The 20,810-nt window shown below is 24.6% G+C and overlaps 1 protein-coding gene across 3 annotated transcripts; it reads left to right on the forward strand.

Annotated features, from left to right (window-relative positions):
- The first annotated feature begins 1,937 nt into the window (after positions 1-1,937).
- On the forward strand, positions 1,938-19,004 carry LOC122853363 (homeobox protein orthopedia-like). 3 transcript variants are annotated; one of them, XM_044153792.1, is made up of 6 exons: positions 1,938-2,339; positions 4,636-4,773; positions 5,092-5,279; positions 16,186-16,366; positions 16,484-16,681; positions 18,611-19,004. In XM_044153792.1, exons 1-6 carry the CDS (start codon positions 2,105-2,107, stop codon positions 18,979-18,981), a joined length of 1,311 nt encoding a protein of 436 aa, XP_044009727.1. In that variant the 5' UTR covers positions 1,938-2,104; the 3' UTR covers positions 18,982-19,004. The 3 variants fall into 3 exon arrangements, with proteins under 3 accessions (XP_044009727.1, XP_044009729.1, XP_044009730.1); XM_044153794.1 differs by having other exon boundaries at positions 16,502-16,681; XM_044153795.1 differs by lacking the exon at positions 4,636-4,773.
- Positions 19,005-20,810: the final 1,806 nt, after the last annotated feature.

Here is a 20,810-nt window from a genome sequence, read left to right on the forward strand (position 1 = left end):
TGCAATAATAATTTGTTTATTTATTTAAATTTTAAATGGTTTTTATTTTTATTTATAAATAGTGTTTTTGGTGAAACAGTAGAAAGGGTTAGTTTTGGTCAGACACACGTGTACACAAGTTGCTGCATTCGACGTGCTGTCAATTTGGTGGGTTGTCATTGTCACTTTGCCCATTTCAAAATCGATTAAGAACAGGCATGAATTTGTCTATCCATATGTACATCAAGTACTATGATTGAATTTTTTTTTAATAAAAGAAATTTCGCTTTTTTTAATTTTTCAAAATTAGCGGCTTTTTTTTTTTATTTTAAATTTAATATTTATAAAAAATGTCGACTGGTTTCTTCAGTCGTAACTGTAAAATTGAATAAAGTTATAAATAATTTATATGTATTTTGAATTTAACAATTATTATTTATTAAAACTTAAAAAAAAAAAAAAATACAAAAAATTTTCATTGTTGTTTTAATAATTAATTTTAAGATACTAAATATTCAATTGACTTTTTTTTTTTTTTCTAAACTGTGTATATTTAAACACTAAAATATTAAAATTAAAAAAAAATAAATTACATTTATTATTTAATTAAAAAAAAAATTTTTTTCTAACAAAACAAAGATAAATTTTTTATTAAATTATTGTTCATTGATTTGAGTATATTAAATTGAAACTGAAGACAATAAGTGTTGTTTAAATTTAAAAAAAAAAACAGGTAGATAGAACGAAAGAAAAAAAAAAAACGGGGTAAAGATAGAGATCAAAATGTGGAGGTTGTGAAAAATAAAAAAATAAATAAAAAATAAAGAATGAAATTAAAAAAATAAGGTGAAAAAAAAGATAGGAAAAAGAAGCAATATTTTTATCCCTCAGTGCTATCAAGAATTCTCAGTTTTTTTTTTATTATTTATTTATTTTTTTATTTATTATTTTTTTTATAAAGTTTTTTATTGTAAATTTTTTTTTTATTTTTTTCTTGCCATTTGCAACTGTCTTTATCTTTTCGAATTTTATTTTTATTTTTGTCTCACTTTATCCAGTATTTTTCTGTACACTCAATGTACCTATAGTACTATCGTTGAATTCGCGGGGTGCACACATTTACCCTCCATAAAAATAAAATTTCAATAAATCTCAGCGCATGAGAAAAGCCAGTGGGGCATTTTGGAGGCGGGCTATCTTTTCATTGGATAGTTATTTGTAAATGGTTACGCCTACAACATACACACTTGTAATATTATATACTTGTGTTTAATATAAAAAAAATTTGTCATTTTATACATCATTATTTATTTTTTTTTTTTTTATCAATAAATTATTTATTTATTTATCTATTTTTATATACAAATATTATCAATTTTTCCATGTAAACAAAAATAATAAAAAAAAAATTCAATTTTCTATTTTATCAAATACATATAAAAAGATTCAATTTATTATTTCAATTGATAATAAAAAAATTTATTTTTTTCATCATTAAATAATTGCTTAAATAGTTTATAAAAAATTTATTTTGAATTTTTAATTAGTTGAAATTTCCTTATTTTTTTTTTTCAAAATAAAATTAAAATATCAAAATTAATTTTAAATAAAAATATATAAATTAATATAATTATTGAATTGAATTTAAAAAAAAGGAATTTAAATGAAAATTAATTTACATTGTCCTGTTTTATATAGATCCTGTTTTAAAATAGAATCAAAATCAAAGGATCCAAAAAAAAAAAAAAACAAAAAAAATTTGTAATCACGCCCACAAAATATCTATGTCTAAGAAGGTCAAGCAATGACGAGTAAAATCTTGAATCATGAGTTGATAAAAAAATAAAATTGTTGGTGATGATGGTGGAGGTGGTGGTGGTGGAGATGGTGGTGATAGTGGTGGTGGGTTAAAACGACTGATAAAAAATACCAGACAGGGAAGAACTGGTGAGCTTGCAGACAACTATTGTTGCTGGTGATGCTGTGACTAGTGATACTGATGATGATGACTTTAGTAGTATTGGTGGTGTTGATGGTAGTGGTAGTGGTTGTGATGATGGTAGTGGTAGTGGTATCATAGTTTGTGTGTTGATAAATTTTTTTAAAACTGGTGGGGATATTTGATATGGCAGCCAGACAGTTTGCTGTTTGCCTTCCAGAGATACGGGCTAACTCGTTTTATCGGCTTGACGAACGTGTATCATTATCGTCTAGTGAACTTGATATTGTTTCAACTGTTAATTGTCGAGATAAAAGTGTTACGATTGAACGAAAATTGCCGCGTGGTGTCCAGGAGTATTGCTCCTGGGGAGGGATGCTCAACAATATATCAGCCGGAGCTTCGGTTCATGGCATTACCGGTAAGTTTATATTTAAAAAATTTATTTTTTTATTTTTTTACATAAACATCATTTATTTATTAACTTAATCTTAATTTTATTTACTCAATCTATCTGCTAAAATAAATTTTATAATCACAAAATTAATTTATTTTTTTTTGCTGTTTTTTCAAAAAAATTTTTCACTTATTTTTACTAAATTTTATTAATCATTTATTGTAATTTATTTTTTCATTCATTTTTTTATTTTTTTGATTATATTTATGTGTGTGTGTGTGTGTGTCGCCAAATAAACCGACGGTAAAAATTTTACATCGCATATTACCAAACCATCGAAAAAAAAAAAAATTTTATAATTATTTAAAAATAAATAAATATCATTAAAAGTGATGACAATATTATTGAGAGTTATAAAAAAAATAATTAACAAAATAAAAGTGCTTCAATGTAAAAAAAAAAATCAAATTTATTCCAAGAGTAAAAAAAGTTTTATTCAAAAAATATGATGTAAGTGTTTTACAGTGTTTAGAAACACGTAAAAATCAGCTATGAAAATATCAAAGAAAACATGCCGAATATGTGCATCGTAAATAGCCAAAAAAAAATAAAATATAAAAGCCTTTCAATAAAATTCAAATAAACCCATCAAAATGTAAAAATGTGAAGTGTCAAAATAAAAACCCACGATAGTCGTAAAAATTTTCATTCATCAAAAGAATTTTACTCTATAGAAAAATATTCCTCACACATAATAGATGTATCAAATAATCATCCAGGTGGTCCATAATAAAAAAAATTTTCCATTCTTATTTATCTCTGCTTAAAAAAAAAATATAATAAAAAAGTTTTTATTATTATTTTTTCGAAAGTAAATTGTGACACGTTTTGCCATAGTCAAATTAGTTTGTTATGCAATAAACAATTATGTGTGAGTGTTAAAATATAAAAAGTATATTTAGAAAAAATAAAAAATAAAAATTTACATAGATAAACAATTGGCTATTATTATTATTTTAAAAATTTGACTTGAAGGAATGAAAAAAAAAAAAAAATAGTGTATGATGATTTTTAATTTTGTTGAGGAAAATTTAAAGTAAAAAAAAGAGTTGGAAAGTTGTGATGATGATGACAGAAGCCGTTGATATTTTTGAAATACCCCTCTGTTCCCTGTAACACCCTTGGACAAGCATGTAAGATATTAGTCTTGATATTTACTCGCCTAGAAGCCAGAGGCCGGTGACGATTCTCACATATTAGTGCTAAGTGACCCGAACGTCCCTCATCACTGTCCAGTCGGCTTCTGCTCCTATACAAATTTAAACTATACATGTTAAAGCGAGGAGAGAAAAAAATTAAAAATAATAATAAACAAAAAAAATTGAAAAAAAGAAGACTGGATGATGGTCTTGATGGTGGGTAGGTCTCATTGCGATGAGAATTAAAAGTATATATGAAAAAATTGATTATAAAATTGTGCTGATAACAAAAAAGCTCAACCGTTATTATAATTTTTTTAATTTATAATTTGATAATGATAGAGAAGCTCATGTTTTTTGTTGTTTTCTTTTTGTTTTCCGACGTTTCACGCAAATTTACAGCACTTATGAGAATGAAATCAAATAAAATAACATAAAAGCTTTGTATTATTATAATTTCATTTAAAAAAGCACAGTTGTTTGTAACTTTTAAGCTTCAAATTTATTAATTGTGCTATTTATAAATCAAAAAAAAATATTGAATTATTTATTGGGGTGTTTTAATATTTCCTAATATTCAATTGAAAAGCTTCACAAATAACTGATGATAATTTATTAATTTTTTTTAAATAAAAAAACAATTATTTTTTATTGTTGGCAGGTGCTTTTTTTTTTTGGAAAATAAAAAACAAAAAAAAAAAAAAAACGACAGAGATAGTCCCTTGTGTTTTAATATTTTTTATAAATATTTTTATAAATAATAAAATAAAGCTCAGTGCTTACGGAGTTGGAGCTTTATAATTATTAAAATTTTAAGCAATAATAACACACATAAACCCTATCTTTATAAATTAAACAAATGAATAATAAAACTAAATAAATTTAAATTAACTGAATTCGTGGATTTATTAATTAACAATTGAAAGGAATTTCTTACATTAATTTTTTCGTCAAGTCAAAAACACAAACAAATAAGACAACAAGATATTAGGATCCTCTTGCTCGTAATGATATTTGCTAACGGTAATAAAATCATGATATAGGAAAAAAATTTTAAATGATAATTCAATTGTCTAAATTATTATATGAAACAAGTGGGTTTTTTTTTTTTTCGTTGACAGGGACAAAGGACCTTCACGCGCAAGATTTGAAGCACGAAAAATTGGACAGCGTTCTGGGTTCTAATTTGGGTGGAGGTTTGTCCACTGGTGGAGGTCTCACACTTCATCAGGAATTAATCATGGGCATGTCCGGAGCAGGTACACTCCATAATTGTCATTATTTCAAAAATCTTATCCCTCAATAATTTGCGCTTTTAAAATTACCCAAAAAAATAATTTCATTCATTAAAAAATCATAATAATAATTATCTCCAATAATAATTTAAATAAATAATTTTAAATATTTATATATATTATTATTAAAAAAATAAAAAGATGGATTGGTTTTGCGTGATGTTAAAAATATTAAAACATAAACATTTATCATACATGTGTCAATTAAAAAGCTAAAATATTTCATTATAAAATGATAAATATATTTTATAAAAAATTTAAATAATTTAATTTATTTTTCAGGAAATAATGGTGGTATATCTCATCATCAAAATGACGATAAGCCAACAAAACAAAAACGACATAGAACACGTTTTACACCAGCACAATTAAATGAACTTGAAAGGTGTTTTGGAAAAACTCATTATCCAGATATTTTTTTAAGAGAAGAAATAGCCATGAGAATTGGACTAACCGAAAGTCGAGTACAAGTAAGTTTAAAATTTAAATAAATATCGTAAAAAAATTAAGAGTGTATGCGTAAAAATTAAAATTAATAATTCAAAGTGGATATTTAGACAAGATACTTGGTATTTTTGTTTTTTTTGTCTTTTAATTTTAAGAAATAATAGTTGTTTGCATTGTTGGCAAGTAGTATAAGAATCAATTGTCAAGGCCTAACGTGGCTTTTGTGGATTAAAGTCAAACTTGGAGTTTACTAAGCCACATTTACCTCAACCAAAAGGGAAGAGTTTTACTGATTGTTATATTCACAAAACTTTATTACGTATAATTGTATTTGTATGTGGATATTATTTTGAAATAATTGAACGGCAAACCACAACTCCCGACGGTCAACCAGACGATAAATTAACCAATCAGATATTTAATAATCAACATAATTATTTTATTTTATTCAAATTTCATTAGAGAAAAAAAATTCAATTTGCCATTTTTTACTTCATTCATTTAAGTTGTTAATTCTTTAATCAAAATTTTTTTTTTCAAGCTACATAAAAGCTTGTAAATTGAAATATTAAAAAAATTTTTTTTTTGATAAATTATTTATTTGAATAGTTTTTATGAGTCATGAAAAATTGAATTGAATATTTTGAAAAAAATATAAATTGAATATTTTTATTTTTAACGAAATTAATATTTATTTTTATTAAATAAATTAAACTTTTTAAATTAATTGATCATTGTTAATTATTTTTATGGAAAATACTATGAAAAATAAATTTTTTATTTTTTGTTTTCATAGAATTTCAAATGCATTATGAAATTTTTCAAAAGAATATTTTAAAAAAATTCAATTTGAATTGTTATTAAGCACAAATAAATATTTTTATTTATTTAAATAATTTTTTGTTATTGTGAAAATTTAATTCAAAATAAATAATCAATAAAAAATATAATTTATTCATAATTTTGAATAATTAAAAAAGTAAAGTAAAATTTTTATTATTTTCATAAAATTTTAAATTTTTTAAGTGATATCTAAAATACAAAAAATATAAAAAAAAAAAAAAAAGTGAATAGTCTCCGGGGTTCTTGAGGAAAATACCAGCCTAATAGAAATTCATGAAATTTTTATTTGTTAAACTCGAAGCGTCAGTCAAGCCGAGCACCAGTCGCATATAAAACAGCCAAATCACATATACACCGTCATATTCTATATGGCAAACGCATATTTTTCATAAAGCCAAAAAAAAAAAACATTTTTATATTTTTCATTTTGCATTATTTTTATCCACAATGATTCGACCGAAATATTTACTCAAAAATTGAACATTATATTTCCAGCCAACTATAAACCGAAAGAAAAAAAAAAAAAAACCTTTTAGCCTGAAAGCTTTTGATGTTAGTTTTAAAAAAAAAAAATTCAATGAACAGGAAATACTCATTAATCCATTTGAAAGATACTTAATGTCTCCATGAATTTTTAATATTTATTTAAATGAAAAAAAATTTTTTTCTCACTGTCAATTGATGAAACAATTAATTTTAAAAATCAATATTAAATTTTTAAATTTTTCTGTTATTTAAATTATTGAGCTTTAATAATCAAGAGCTTTTTTTTTTTGTAAAAATATTTCCTAAATTGGATTTAATTGAATTTTAGAAAAAAAATATTTTAATGATTATTGTATAAAATTTTTGAAAATTATTACAATGTGATAATAAAATAGCAGACGATTGAGATAAAAAATTGCGGAAAAATTGAGTTTGTGCTTGAAAAAGTCAGGGCAATGATAAGAGGGTGGAGACAAAGTGAGGAAAAAAATAAAAGAAATAATTTTGTAGAAAAATAGAAGAAGAAAATAAGAAATATTTGATTTTTTTTTCTAGCAAAGGGAGGATTGTAATTGAAAGCGGTCTTCTATGGGTGACTATGTATATATATTTTACCGGGTGAGGTAGATAACAGTGCGGACGAAGCGTTTCCAAGGGAACGTGCCACGAGTACTCAGTTTCAGAGGGTTTTGAGGGACCAATCCCGTTACAAGAAAGGGCGCCGGCGCCTCACTAACTTTATGCTATTGAGCGTTTACTATCAAAGATTTCTTGACTTTTTATTATATACATAAAAATTGTCAAGAGATTTTTGCTTTATTATTTATTTTATACAAATATTTTTTAATAATAAAATTTTATTTAATTTATATTGTGTATTTTCAAATGGAAATTTGAATTTTTTAATAACGGGATTGACAAATTTTTATTTAAAAATTTTGTTTTATTAATTATTAAAATAAATTTTACATTTCCTGTTGTAATTTTTAACCCAGATTTTTTTACATTCAGGAAGAAGCTAATTAACAAAAATTGACATATGTTGATAAAAGCACGTTTAATTTTATTTGAATTTTAATTTGAAAAATTTATGAATTTTAATTTTTTTTTTCTCTTGGAAATATGAGAATGTTATTTTTTTAATTAAAAAAATAATATCAATTTTGTATTTTAAAATATCTGTCAAATATTTGGGAGAAATTTTAATTTAGCATTTTGCTTTTTGTTAAAAAATATAGCAAATTGTTAATTAAATTCTTTCAGTTTTGTTTTAAAGGAAAATTTAATTTTTTTCATTAAAAATTCATCAACAAAGAATCCACTGGTATATTAAATTTTTTTTTATTGATAAAATTGGATTTTATTTGAGTGATGTAGATGAAAATATCAGTCTATTATTGGGGTTTTTAAAAAAATTACATTTTATGAATGTAAAAGTTAAAATTGAAAAAAAATATGTATTTAAGTTTTTTAAAATTAATTTTGATATGAAAAAAATTTTGTTATATTTATTGGTATCAATTCAATCGAGGTGAACGAACGCCCTGAAATATATATTTTTTATTTGCTGCTATTTTTATCAGAGAGAATGGAAAAAATAAAATAATGGCAAAATTTTAGCTCAAAGTGACACTCAGGTAACCGGGCATGGGCCCTGTCAATCGTAAAAATTCGCCTCGATGATTTCAATGAAATTTTCTCGTTTCATTAAATTAGAGTCAATCAACCAAACTATCCGCAATCGACATGATCCATGTTCTTTTTATTTTTAAATTTCATTTTACCTTTTTTTTTTTGACTCTCATCAATTTTACATTTTTTTTTTTTTTTTTATATTTATCTATATATAAAGCAGCGTAATTAAATATTTCTAATTTTTTTTTTTCAAAAAGATAATCAAATTAGTATTCCAAAAAGCCAATTGAATTTAATTTGATTTTTTTGATTTTAGTTTACGAAAATTACATTATGCATGTCAATTAGTAATTGAGAGCTTTTTTGAATGTTAAAAAAAAAAATTTCTTATTTTCTTATTTTAATTTAGTGGAGTTATTTGATAACGCAAATTTTAAAAAACAATAATATAATTAATTTAATTCTCTACTTCCTGTTGTAATTTTTAACCTAGATTACTTTTTACATTTTAAGAATTAATTAATTTATAAAAATTGACATATTCAATGTGAGAATAATAAAAAAAAAAAAAGGTCTTTCTTTCTTTTGACATATTTAAATTATACATTCATCTGAATATTTTTTTTTTATCAATAAAATTATAATGTCTTTAATTCCAAGTGGAAAAATATCTACTGAAATGATATTAAAAGTGAATAAAAATTATAAATAAATTATATATTTCAAATTAGCATACAAGATTTCAAATATTTTTTTCAAATATTTCTAAATTTTTCTGATGTTTCAAATGTAAAATAAATATGAAAAATGTTTCAACTTTGTTTATTAAAATTTACTGTAAATAAAAGTACATGGAAAATGATGATGAAAATAAATATTCTTAATCAAAAATTTAAAAAATAATTAAATTTAAAACATAGTATTGTCAATATTTTTCATTCGGTGTATATGTTTTATAGCATGTATGAGGTGTAGTAGAGTAGTACTTTTGTATTTTGAATTTTTCGTATTACTGTACTTCTGGTGATTACTTGGATTCATTTATTTGCGATGGTTTTCTCGAAAAATACTAGCATGGATTGAAAATATATTTTAGTATTGAAAATTAGTTAAAGTTAATAGTGATCTATTTTTGTTTATATTTTTTTATATAAGTTAAATAACTGTTTTTTCTACATTATTGTTTTTTAAATTTCAGTTATTAGTTTGAAAAAAATTTTCAATTTTAATTATCTGTTAATTATTTATTTTCAGTAATTTTTCATTTGAATAAAATATAATGCAAAAATGTATATTATTTGGTTATTAAATGAATCAATTTTTAAAAAAATTATTTTATTTTTTTCTCTTATCACTGATAAAAGAAAAAAATGAAATAATTTTTTTTTTAATTGAAATTAAGATACTGTTTGTCTATTATCAGCAAAATGAATGAAATAAACCTTGAATCTTTTTAGGCTAATAATTATTCTGGCGATAATGAATTATAGCCCCTCGATTAACTCACATGAATGATAAATTTTATATATTGGTTGACTTTCATTTTGATTAAGAAAAAATTATATTCACCTTACATAATTAAAAATTATTTATAAATTAAGATTAAATGGTTTTCTACGCAACTCTGAAAATTCCAAATGAAAAAATTTTAAATCGACTTGATTAGTTTGATAATCAAACCACCTAAATACAGTTTCATTTCATTCAAATAATTTCGTAGTTAATTTTGAAATTTAAAATATTGTAAATGAACAATCTGCTCGAGGCTAAATTAATATAATATTGTCTCAATCAACAAGCAAAAAAACAAAACCAAAAAAATATATACAAGATAATAAAAACGATTATAATTATGTGTAGCACAAAAAAAAATGAAATCGTTTGGTGTACATGAAAATGCACATATTCGAAAAATCTCATGTGAATTTTATTAGTGCCTGCAGTCGATTTAAATTCAGAGGTAATTAAGTACCTATTAAAATTGCAATTGTCCATGTTATATAAGTGAGTATCGTTGCGGTTGGCAGTTAATGTCTGCTAACTGGACATTTAAGTTAACTGCACAGTTTTGTGAAAGGTAACTGCCTCGTTTCTAGGCTTGAAGGGTCCTCTTTCGAATTTCGATTACAACTACTTTTCATTTCTCATATATATACTCGTAGAAATTTTACGATAGCCAAGTAAAATGTGTTGCTCAAATCGGCGATACTCTAAATCGGTATAGAAAAAAGCTTTAACAATTATTTGAAAATAGGAAAATTAAAAAAATAGAAAATAAATAAACAACAGCTTGAATATAAAAGTTTTTTTTTTTTTTAATGATATTTAAATAAAATAGTTTACATGTGCATCGAAGTGTAAACTTTTACGAATTATTAAACTTTGATTTTTAAATTTCAAACAAAAGTATAAAGTGAATATATATGAAGTACATTTACAAAACTATACTGCAGTTTTGTGTAATGTTTTTTTTTTGTTTTTTTGAAAAGAAAAATCAAAAGTGTCTAATGTTTGGGGAGACAGCTTTAATAAAAGTCAGCACATATGGGATACAATGGTTTGGAAAGTGCACGTGGCATTACTTTTAAAAGTATCCCTTGAGAAAGGGACTGATGGGTGATGGTGTCATTCAGGTCTCCTTCGGGACAACAAAACTTACTGGTCTATAAACTCAATATATATATATATATATTTTGATTTATTTTATTATTTTATTTTTAGATGAAAAATATATATTTCATTGACCAACAATATTATTGTCAATAAAATATGACTCACTAAAAATACATTAACTTTCTCGTCCCACTTTCTCGAGGTTCTTTCTTAAAACGTAAGGTGTTTGAGAAATTATACCCATTGATATAATTTAAATTATAATTTAGATAAATAATGATAAATCAAATTGAGGTGGATTTATTTGGTGGACATATTACAACATGATAGTTTGCAAATAAAATCATCAAAGTTATGACTTTATTTTTTGGCTCGAAAAAAGCGTACATTAATAATATAAAAATGAATGATTAAATTAATGCAAAATAAATGCTCAATAAAAATATTTAAAAAAGTATAATATTTTTTTAATTTATAGATTTTATTTGTCTACTAGACAAACACCTAGTCAATTAACCAGAATGACTTTAATAATTTTATTTCAAATTAATCTTTATCCACATATTTATAAATACTTTGCTAAATTATTTTTTTACCAATTTACTTTTTAAATTTCGTTACAGTTTGCAAGTTCAAGACTGATATTTCAATAAATACTTTATTCAATTTTACAAAGCTTACATTGAATTTTATATTAAAGCACAAAGTACCATTTCATTGGAAAATAATTTTTTTAAATAAATAAAATCACATGAAAATTAATCAATTGTCACTATTAAAATAATATTTCTGTGAATCATATCCAATTGATAAATGAAATCCAATTTATCAAAACAAATTTCATCAAAGATAATAAAAGTTTTATTTAAAAATTAATAATACAAAAACCACTACACCAACTTTAAAAAATAATTATAATACTTTAATTTCCAATGAAGAAAAAAAAAAAAAAAATATACCCGCAACCAGAATATACATATTAAAAAAATAAACCAAAAAGCTTGACAATATGATATGGATATGCAACAGCCTATGCATTTTAAGGGCAAAGAGGGGTTGTGATTTTTAATGTCGTATAAATATGCATAGGTTGTGATATTAGCTCTTAGGTGTTGTCGGAACGAAAAATATAACGCGTATAATGCGATGTAGGGGTTCGTTGATAGTACAGTGTATATAGGTTGTTAGGATCCAAGCGACTTACTCATGCAGCCCAATATGGCTAGGGAAAAATAATAATAAAAAAAAAATAAAAAAATATATGAAATTTCACAATTTTGCAAGAGATAAAAAAAGACAGACAGACGACTAAAGAAAGATGGCTTTAGTGTCATCATGAGGATAGATATATAGGGATGCTGGATGTTCATGTTGTTTATTTCACGCGAGTATATATTATTTGTTCTATGTGAGAATGTAGGGTTCTCAATGGATAAACTGTGTCGCTGTGGCCACCCAAGGGAGCATCATTCGACGCCCATTTGGTTATGATATCGCACCCAGTCTCTCTCTCCCTCTCTCTCTCTCTGCTTTTCATAAAAAAAAAAAAATATCAAGCTCACAGACTTTTGCATTACACTGGGTGCGTGTCGATTCTACAACCCCTCGTTTGCTATGATAACTAATCGCCTTTTATAACTATCGATATTTAATTCTCACTGATTTATATCACCACTTGTTCTCGTTTCATATATATTTTTTTTTATTTTTATTATCACACATACCCTGGGTAATTATTTATTTATTATATCTCAGATTTTATATATTTAACTTACTTGCTAATTTTATAAAAAGTTTTATTTATTTTTAAATAATAATAATAATACCTTTCATTGATTTAAATTTCATTACTGTAAAATGCAAAATAAATATACTTTGTAGGATTTGTTTAGTTGTTTTTATAGCTTCATTTTGTATATCCACTTTGTGTGAAAAAAAAAAAAGAGGATATAATAATAAAATTTAAAATATCAATAAAAAAAAAAACAAAAAAATAAATAGGATCAAGTTTACGATGAGCTTGGTGAAAAATAAAAAAAATTTTCAACTGATCCTGTTAAATTTTTTGAATGTTTATTTATTTTTTTATGATAGTTGTATACTATTTTTCATGATGCACTTGATTTACTATTTTCTTTCTTATTTTTTCCTTTTTCTGCTGTAAAATATATATTGATATTGTGTACTTTTAGATGATGAGATTATAAATATTTTATTAAATCATTTCAAATTTTCATACTGGCAATATATTTTGATGATAACTTTGTGAGTGAATTTATTGATGTCAAAGTGATAATGACTTGGTTGAGAATAAAGTTTAGTAAATGCATTGAAAGAAGAAGGAGAAAATAAAATTTGTAGTTGATCGTAAGAAAAGCAATGTGTCTTCTTGCCACCCTCTGACATTGGGATTGTCCGAGTTTAACGCTATCATCAATCAGCTTGATGCACACCCAACGAGTTTACATGATATTTATTCTCATTAAATATATATCAAAGACTTTATCCAGAAAAAAATTATGCTTTTTATACTGATCGAAAAAAATAAAATAAAACTTTCCGAGACAAACAAAAAATATTCAATGATGATTTCTATTTTTTAAAAATAATTATCTTATCAATATTATATTTTTTTTAAATTAATTTCAAATCTAAAAAAAAATTTCAAGCATTTGTATTTATGGAGTATTTGAAGGTAGATGATATTTATAGCCTTCGATAATATTTTTTTTATTTAACGCTGATTTTCTTCGATTATTCAATGGCAGATTGAAATTTATACATCTTGAGACGTAAAAGCTCTGGATATCCAGCCGCTTGACTTGATGGCAAGCTCAATTTATATCATGAAATTCCCTTCATAAAATTTTCCTCAGTCACTTTTATTCACCCCACAATATCAAAGAAGGCTATTTTTATTTTAACCCTTTCCATCATCAAATCACTTTTTATTATATCTTTCTCTATTTTTTTTCATGGTTTTATATTCCAATGGATTTACCAAACAAAGCTTTGCAAGATTCTCCTTTTTCATTTTATTATCTAGCATTTTATACTGTTAAAAAACTACCAAAATAAAATCATAGAAATTTTTTTAAATATTATACTATTAACCAGTCGTTGATGAGTGATGACTTTATACTAGTAATTATACAAAAAAAAATAGATAAATAATTTCAACATCTAGCCTCCTGCAGTGATTGGATCCAGGTGTTTGTTAAATCAAATTGAACATCTGCTCATGTAAAAAGGCGCGTGCTCTCAATGATTAACAAAATAAAAAAATAATTTTTTTTAACGAGACGATATAAATTGATTGCGTTAGTCATCAAAAGGTGTCAAAAATAATTACCCTTTTTATCATACAATAAAGAATGATTCAAAAAATTTAAAAATACATTTTGATTTTTTTATTGGATGGGATAATTACAAAATGATTTGAGTATTTTAAATTTTTTTTTAAACAAGTAAAATATATATTTATAAAAAGGTGAAAAAAATTTTGATCCACACCCCTTTTTAGATTTTTCATCGTGTTCAGGACACATCGTGTGAGACGAAGAATTATCCATGGGCTTTTAGCTTTTACTCTGGCGTTAAATTGTCGAGACCGCACCCACGCCAAGTCAGGGCTGCCAGCAAATGCCGAATAAATAACACAAAAAAAAAATAGGGAGAAAATAGGCATCATCAGTTTGTGTATATATATATATACAATGGCTGGAGGTTATATGAAGCCAACCAAAATCAGGGTAAATTATTAAGGGTGTTATTATCGATAAAAAAAAAAAACGATAATCAATTTGAAAATAATAGAAATTATTTGTTAAAAATAAATTTATCAAGAAGAAAAATATAGGTAAATTTTAGAGCTAAACTAACCGACAAATCCTATAGATCCAATTAGACTGATATAATCCATGTGGGTTTATGTACGTGTGTGCTTGCACAAGTGTATATTTGTGCTAATGCTAGAGTACTAATTTACAGTCAAAGCAAAATATTATTCACTAGAGCTGTATGTGTTTTTGTTGGTGGTGTGTTAGACAATACAATGCTAAATCTAATCACCAAAAAAAAAAAAAAAACTATATATTTATAAACATAATTAGAGTCATTAAAAAAATAAATATAAATTAAAAATTGATGTTGTTATTATTTGCAGGGTATTTAAATTTGAATTAAATTGATTTTTAAAATATATTTTAGCTCAATATATTTTTAGTAGGTGAATATTATCTAGCTAAAATAAATGAAATAGAAAAAAAATAAAATAAAGAGGATATTAGATAGAGAAAACGTTGGGGCTTTGCATGCGATATCAATAAATCAAGTTGGTGGGCACCCTTGGCAGCTTAGGGGTGTATATAGGAATAGACTGGGTGAGGTAGGTGGGTTCAAAGAGAGAAAAAGAGAACACAACCACTACGTGGCCAGAATCAACAGCTCATAACGTTGGCTAATAGCTACTGGCGACCGGTTCTTGTGTATATATATATGCGGGGGTCGAAGATATTGTTGAAACAACGAGGGACACCTTAACATTACACATGATACCTTATGTACAGCTAAGGATACCTTGGGTTAGTGTGTGTATGTGTGTTGATATATATATTACGATAAAAAATATATACACATATACACTTGTGTGATATTACACTGCTTGGATTTCATGGGCAATCCCCTAACTGTTATGTGTTTGATGTTGAAAATTCGTTCAAACAAAGACCAAACACTTTTTTTTCATGTTTATTTTTTAGACTGAGTTTACATTGATTTTGAAATGATTGAAAATTAAATTTTAGGTAATGCAAAAATTATAATTTAGATAAATAATGATAAATCAAATTGAGTCGGATTTATTTGGTGGACATATTACAACATGATAGTTGGCAAATAAAATCATCAAAGTTATCACTTTATTTTTTGGCTCGAAAAAAGTGTACATTAATAATATAAAAATGAATGATTAAATTAATGCAAAATAAATGCTCAATAAAAATATTTAAAAAAGTATAATATTTTTTTAATTTATAGATTTTATTTGTCTACTAGACAAACACCTAGTCAATTAACCAGAATGACTTTAATAATTTTATTTCAAATTAATCTTTATCCACATATTTATAAATACTTTGCTAAATTATTTTTTTACCAATTTACTTTTTAAATTTCGTTATAGTTTGCAAGTTCAAGACTGATATTTTAATAAATACTTTATTCAATTTTACAAAGCTTGCATTGAATTTTATATTAAAGCACAAAGTACCATTTCATTGGAAAATAATTTTTTTAAATAAATAAAATAACATGAAAATTAATGAATGAAAAAAAATATTAATTATGTTTCAGGTATGGTTTCAAAATCGCCGTGCAAAATGGAAGAAACGCAAGAAGACAACAAATGTATTCAGAACACCTGGAGGTTTACTACCATCACACGGTTTACCACCATTTGGTACAATGGGAACAGATCTTTGTGGTGCTGCTGGAATGTTTCACGCACCAACTGATCGATGGGGAATGGGTCCAGGTCAGTACGTTTTCCATTAAAATATTACCAGCCATACTTTTTTTTTTCTTCATTATAATTTTTATTATTTTTTTTTCCAATTAACTTGAATGATATATCAACGCAACTGATGAACAGATAATATATATTTCACAGGATTAGGACAATTGAGTCAAGGTGGAATGGGAATGGCAGGATTTGGACAAAGCTTAGGACAACTTGGTCAACAGGGTGCTGGTGGTCTTGGATCAAGTCTAGGTCTTGGCAATTCAAGTTTACCAATAAGCAGCCCTTCACAAACAGTCTATCAAGCAAGTTACGGTCTAAATTCACTTGGTAAGTTAACAATAAATTAATTCAAATATAAAATTAACAAACCCAAGTCAAAAAACGTGAAGAAAAATAATTTATAAATGACTTGAAATGAGAATAATAAAATAAATTCACTATATGGGCGAGTCTGCATGTTAAGAATTTGAGACAGAAACATAAAGTCCATCCAGGTATGTTTGCGCAGTGAGACCTCAAGGTGGTAACACCTAGGTGTGATATCTTTCATTGTGTATTTACTGTAACATATATATTGTATAGTCCAATGCAACCTGTCTTGCTACACACAGTAAGCATCTCTAAAAAGAATTTTTTTTTTTTTTTTTCAATAAAAAACCTCGAAAAAAAAAACCATCTCTTTATGTTACATATATGTATAAACATTTTTTTTTTCCTCGTCTCAAAAAAATAATAATAAAAAAATAAAATAACTGACGTTTTTTCGTGTTGATGAACTTTGAACATCTCTTCCACATTCAGACGTGAGAAATATATTTATTATTATTTTTTTTCTTTATTTTCATTTGGTCTGAATTATTTGTTTAATTTTATTTATTTTCGTGATGATGATTTTCACACACTTCTTGTCAAAATTTTTATTTTTTTTTTTTATTTTTTTCGGATATCAGTTTGAGGATTTGCGTGATTTACTTTTTCGCGAGTGGTCAATATGTGTGCATGGTAAATAATATGGTACTCAATTACCGCGAATTATCACAATGACGATAGAAACGTTGTTCGAAAAAAAAAAAATAAAAAATTATTATAATTGATAATACAAAATAAAGAAAAGAAATTATATGTAAAAAAAAAATTTATCCATCGAATTATATTGGCTTTGCTATTTTATATTTAAATAATATTTAACTTGTAAAATTAGCTGATTTAAAATTGAAGAAAAAATATACAAATGACCGTTAAAATATTTCGAAATTATTTCGAAAAACGCGTGTTACATTTAGACTTGAATATAAAAATCATAAAAAAATATTTTTAATTAATTGAAATGTATTTTTTCTACTTGAAATTAAATGATATTGTAAAAATATTTTCATAAACTTGTTGTTAGATATTTTTTTTTCGTTGAGGATGAGTTGGTAGATGAGTTTAACTAACTCACCGATCATCGAAATATGTATTCACCCGACGGATAACAACTTTGGCAAACAACATTTACAGATAGGCTCTATTTTTTTTATTTTATTTTTTTTTCGGTATTCAATGATAATTAACACATTGAAGACGTGAGGCATGACTTTAGTCTTTACTCGCTCCTCGACAATAATGACTCGTGTTAAAGAAGAAATGTTCGCATATATAGCTACCCATCAGCTACTGTATATGTTATTCTCACAAAGCATCAATTAACACACTTGAAAATTACCAATTGTATGTATTATCCTATATTTACTCGTTATTTATTATTTTTAAATTTCAATAGGACAAAAAATAATACAGAATATTTATACTTTTTCATATTTTTATTTTCTATTTTTGCTAATAAATCCTGATTGATTGGAACAATAATAAACTATCTATTAAAAACCATGTCAATTGTAATATTAGTTTTTAAATTTGAAATGAAAAATTTCATTTTATTTTGATTCATGAAAATTGGAAAAAATAAATCAGTTAATTTTACATTTTTTTTCTCCGAAATTACCAATTAATTCTCCGTAAATTTATATTCAAAATAAAAATTTCTTAACTACAGAATATTTGTAAAAAAAAATAGCAATAATTTTCTTATTTAAAGAATATATTTTAATTAATTCAAGTTATTATTTTTTTATCTGGAGTATTTTTTTGGTAAAAAAAAAAATAATACATTTCATTAATTAACAAAAATATTGATCCAAAAGTTGATGATATATTTTTCATGGATATAATAAAAAATTTAAAATTAAATGAATGTTAAATTTTGTTGTTTTTTAGGTGGAGTCCATGTGTCAGCGTCTCGTGGTTCACCACCGAGTGCTTCTGGTACAGGGGGTGGTCAATCTGGTGGTGGTTTAGGCAATGGTGGTGGTGGTAATGGTGGTAATGGTGGTGGTGGTGGTGGAGGAGGAATGAATTGTGGACAGGGTTCACCGGGAGCAGCGTCGGGGAGTGGCGGTGGTGTTTCATGTGTTGGTAGTGCCGACGGTAGCGCTGGTGAAGCATCAGATTGGCGAGGTGCACACAGTATTGCTGCACTTAGACGTCGTGCATCTGATGCATCACAACAATATAGTCCACAAGCACCACCTCCACCTGGACCACCACAATATACCACCCACGATATTGAATACAGTTCTGTGTATTAAAATTTTTTTCATATATTTTTTTTTTTTTTCATTGATAAAAATTATTTTCTTTTTCTATTTTTTGCAATATTGATTATGATGATTAGACGTTAGTAGTTTTTTCAATATTCATTAAAACAATGCAATAATAAATTACGTAAAAAAAAAATGGAGGAAATTTATATTGGTAGATTAATTCATTTAAATATCATTTAAATTTTTTTTTTTTTTATTTTCACTAAAATTGGATGTAAGATATTAATCCAAATTAAACAACAAGTGGAAATATTAAAATGTATACGAATAGAGAATGAGATAAAAAAAAAAAAATGGAAAATGAAAATTAATCTAGTTTTTATGTATAAGATAGAGTGTAAATATACAGTCATATTATGTCAATCTGATCCGACTTTTTAGCCACTTAAAAATGGCAAATAAAATATAAAAAAAATTAAAATTCAATATATAGTTATTTAAACAAAATGTTTTAGACATTATTTTATCGTTTTTTTTTTTTTTTTTATGTTATCGTTTAAATAGAGATAATGCTAATTAAATTTATCACCAAGTCAAGTAAATAATAATTTTTATTCACAAAATAATGCATTGATAATTTATCAAGCTCGAAAAAAAAATAAATAATTAATCGATATCAAAATTTTTTAGGCATATTTAATAATTTTTTAATAAATTCAAATTGTGTTGTGTTGTATTCTCACACAACAACAACAACAACACCAACAACCTGACTGATAAAAAAAAAAAAAATATATAATTTTATTTTCAATTAATTAAAATAGATATAATTTTTTTTTGTTTTTGTTTTTGTTGCAACTTGATAAACAAAGTGTGCAAAAAAAAAAAAAAAAAAGTAAATTAAAAATTTTGTAAATAAATTATGACGATAAATTAAATATATTATGTATCAATAAATAATAATAGACGTTAAATAAATCATTAAAAATTGGAGATAATTAATAATTTAAAATAATAATATTGAGAATAATAATTTAAATTAAACGCGAGTATACTTGGACATTGTGATATTAAGAAATTTAAATAATTTTCTTTTCTTTTTTCTGCTCTATATTTATGGTATTACGAATATTAAAATTTAAAAAAACACTTGAGCGATTATTAAATATTCTAAATACGAATTTTAACAGTTAATTTAATCGCTTTGTTAATTTAGACAATTGTCCGTGTATTGCAGCAAATGTATACGATTTTTAATGTACAAAATAAAAAAATAATTATAAACAATACGATAAACAAAATAATAAATAAATTACAACGCAAAAATATTGCTTTAATTTTTTTTTTTTATATAAAAGTATTAAATTCACAGGTAAATAAAATTTAAAAAACAATTTCAATATTTAATCAAGTTTGATAGAAAAAATAATCATCACGCAAATTTAATGTAAGTGTTTTTATTTTTTTTTTTTTTATTTTTCAATAAAATGTATGATTGTTATTTATACTTTTTTCCTTATTTTTTATTTGTTGATTAATTTGAATGAAGGAAAAAATAAAATAATTAAAAAATATTGTTCCAAGAGTGGCTGAAAAAAAAATCGATAAATAAATGAGTTATCATTTTCATCGTTGTATAGTTGTGTATAGAGGTCCACTATAAGTGTATAAAAAAATTAATAACAATAATAAACGATTACCGAAATATTTGTACTATGATTTATTTGAAAAAAGGAATATTAATTTAACAAATTGGAATTGTTTTTTGTGTTTTTTTTTGGATGGATTATATTAAAATTCATGATGGTTGATTTAGCGATTTGTTTGTATGATGGCTGAGATTGATCACTTGGAACCTTCGAAGTCATTCGAAA

This window comes from Aphidius gifuensis, linkage group LG3 (genome assembly GCF_014905175.1).
Source record: "Aphidius gifuensis isolate YNYX2018 linkage group LG3, ASM1490517v1, whole genome shotgun sequence".
In the NCBI taxonomy this organism is placed as follows: domain Eukaryota; kingdom Metazoa; phylum Arthropoda; class Insecta; order Hymenoptera; family Braconidae; genus Aphidius; species Aphidius gifuensis.

Coding starts and splice junctions, on each gene's coding strand:
- LOC122853363 (XM_044153792.1), top strand. CDS start 2,105: ATGGCAGCCAGACAGTTTGCTGTTTGCCTTCCAGAGATACGGGCTAAC. Junction 4,774..5,091: donor CATGGGCATGTCCGGAGCAG/GTACACTCCATA, acceptor TTTATTTTTCAG/GAAATAATGGTGGTATATCT. Junction 5,280..16,185: donor TAACCGAAAGTCGAGTACAA/GTAAGTTTAAAA, acceptor ATTATGTTTCAG/GTATGGTTTCAAAATCGCCG.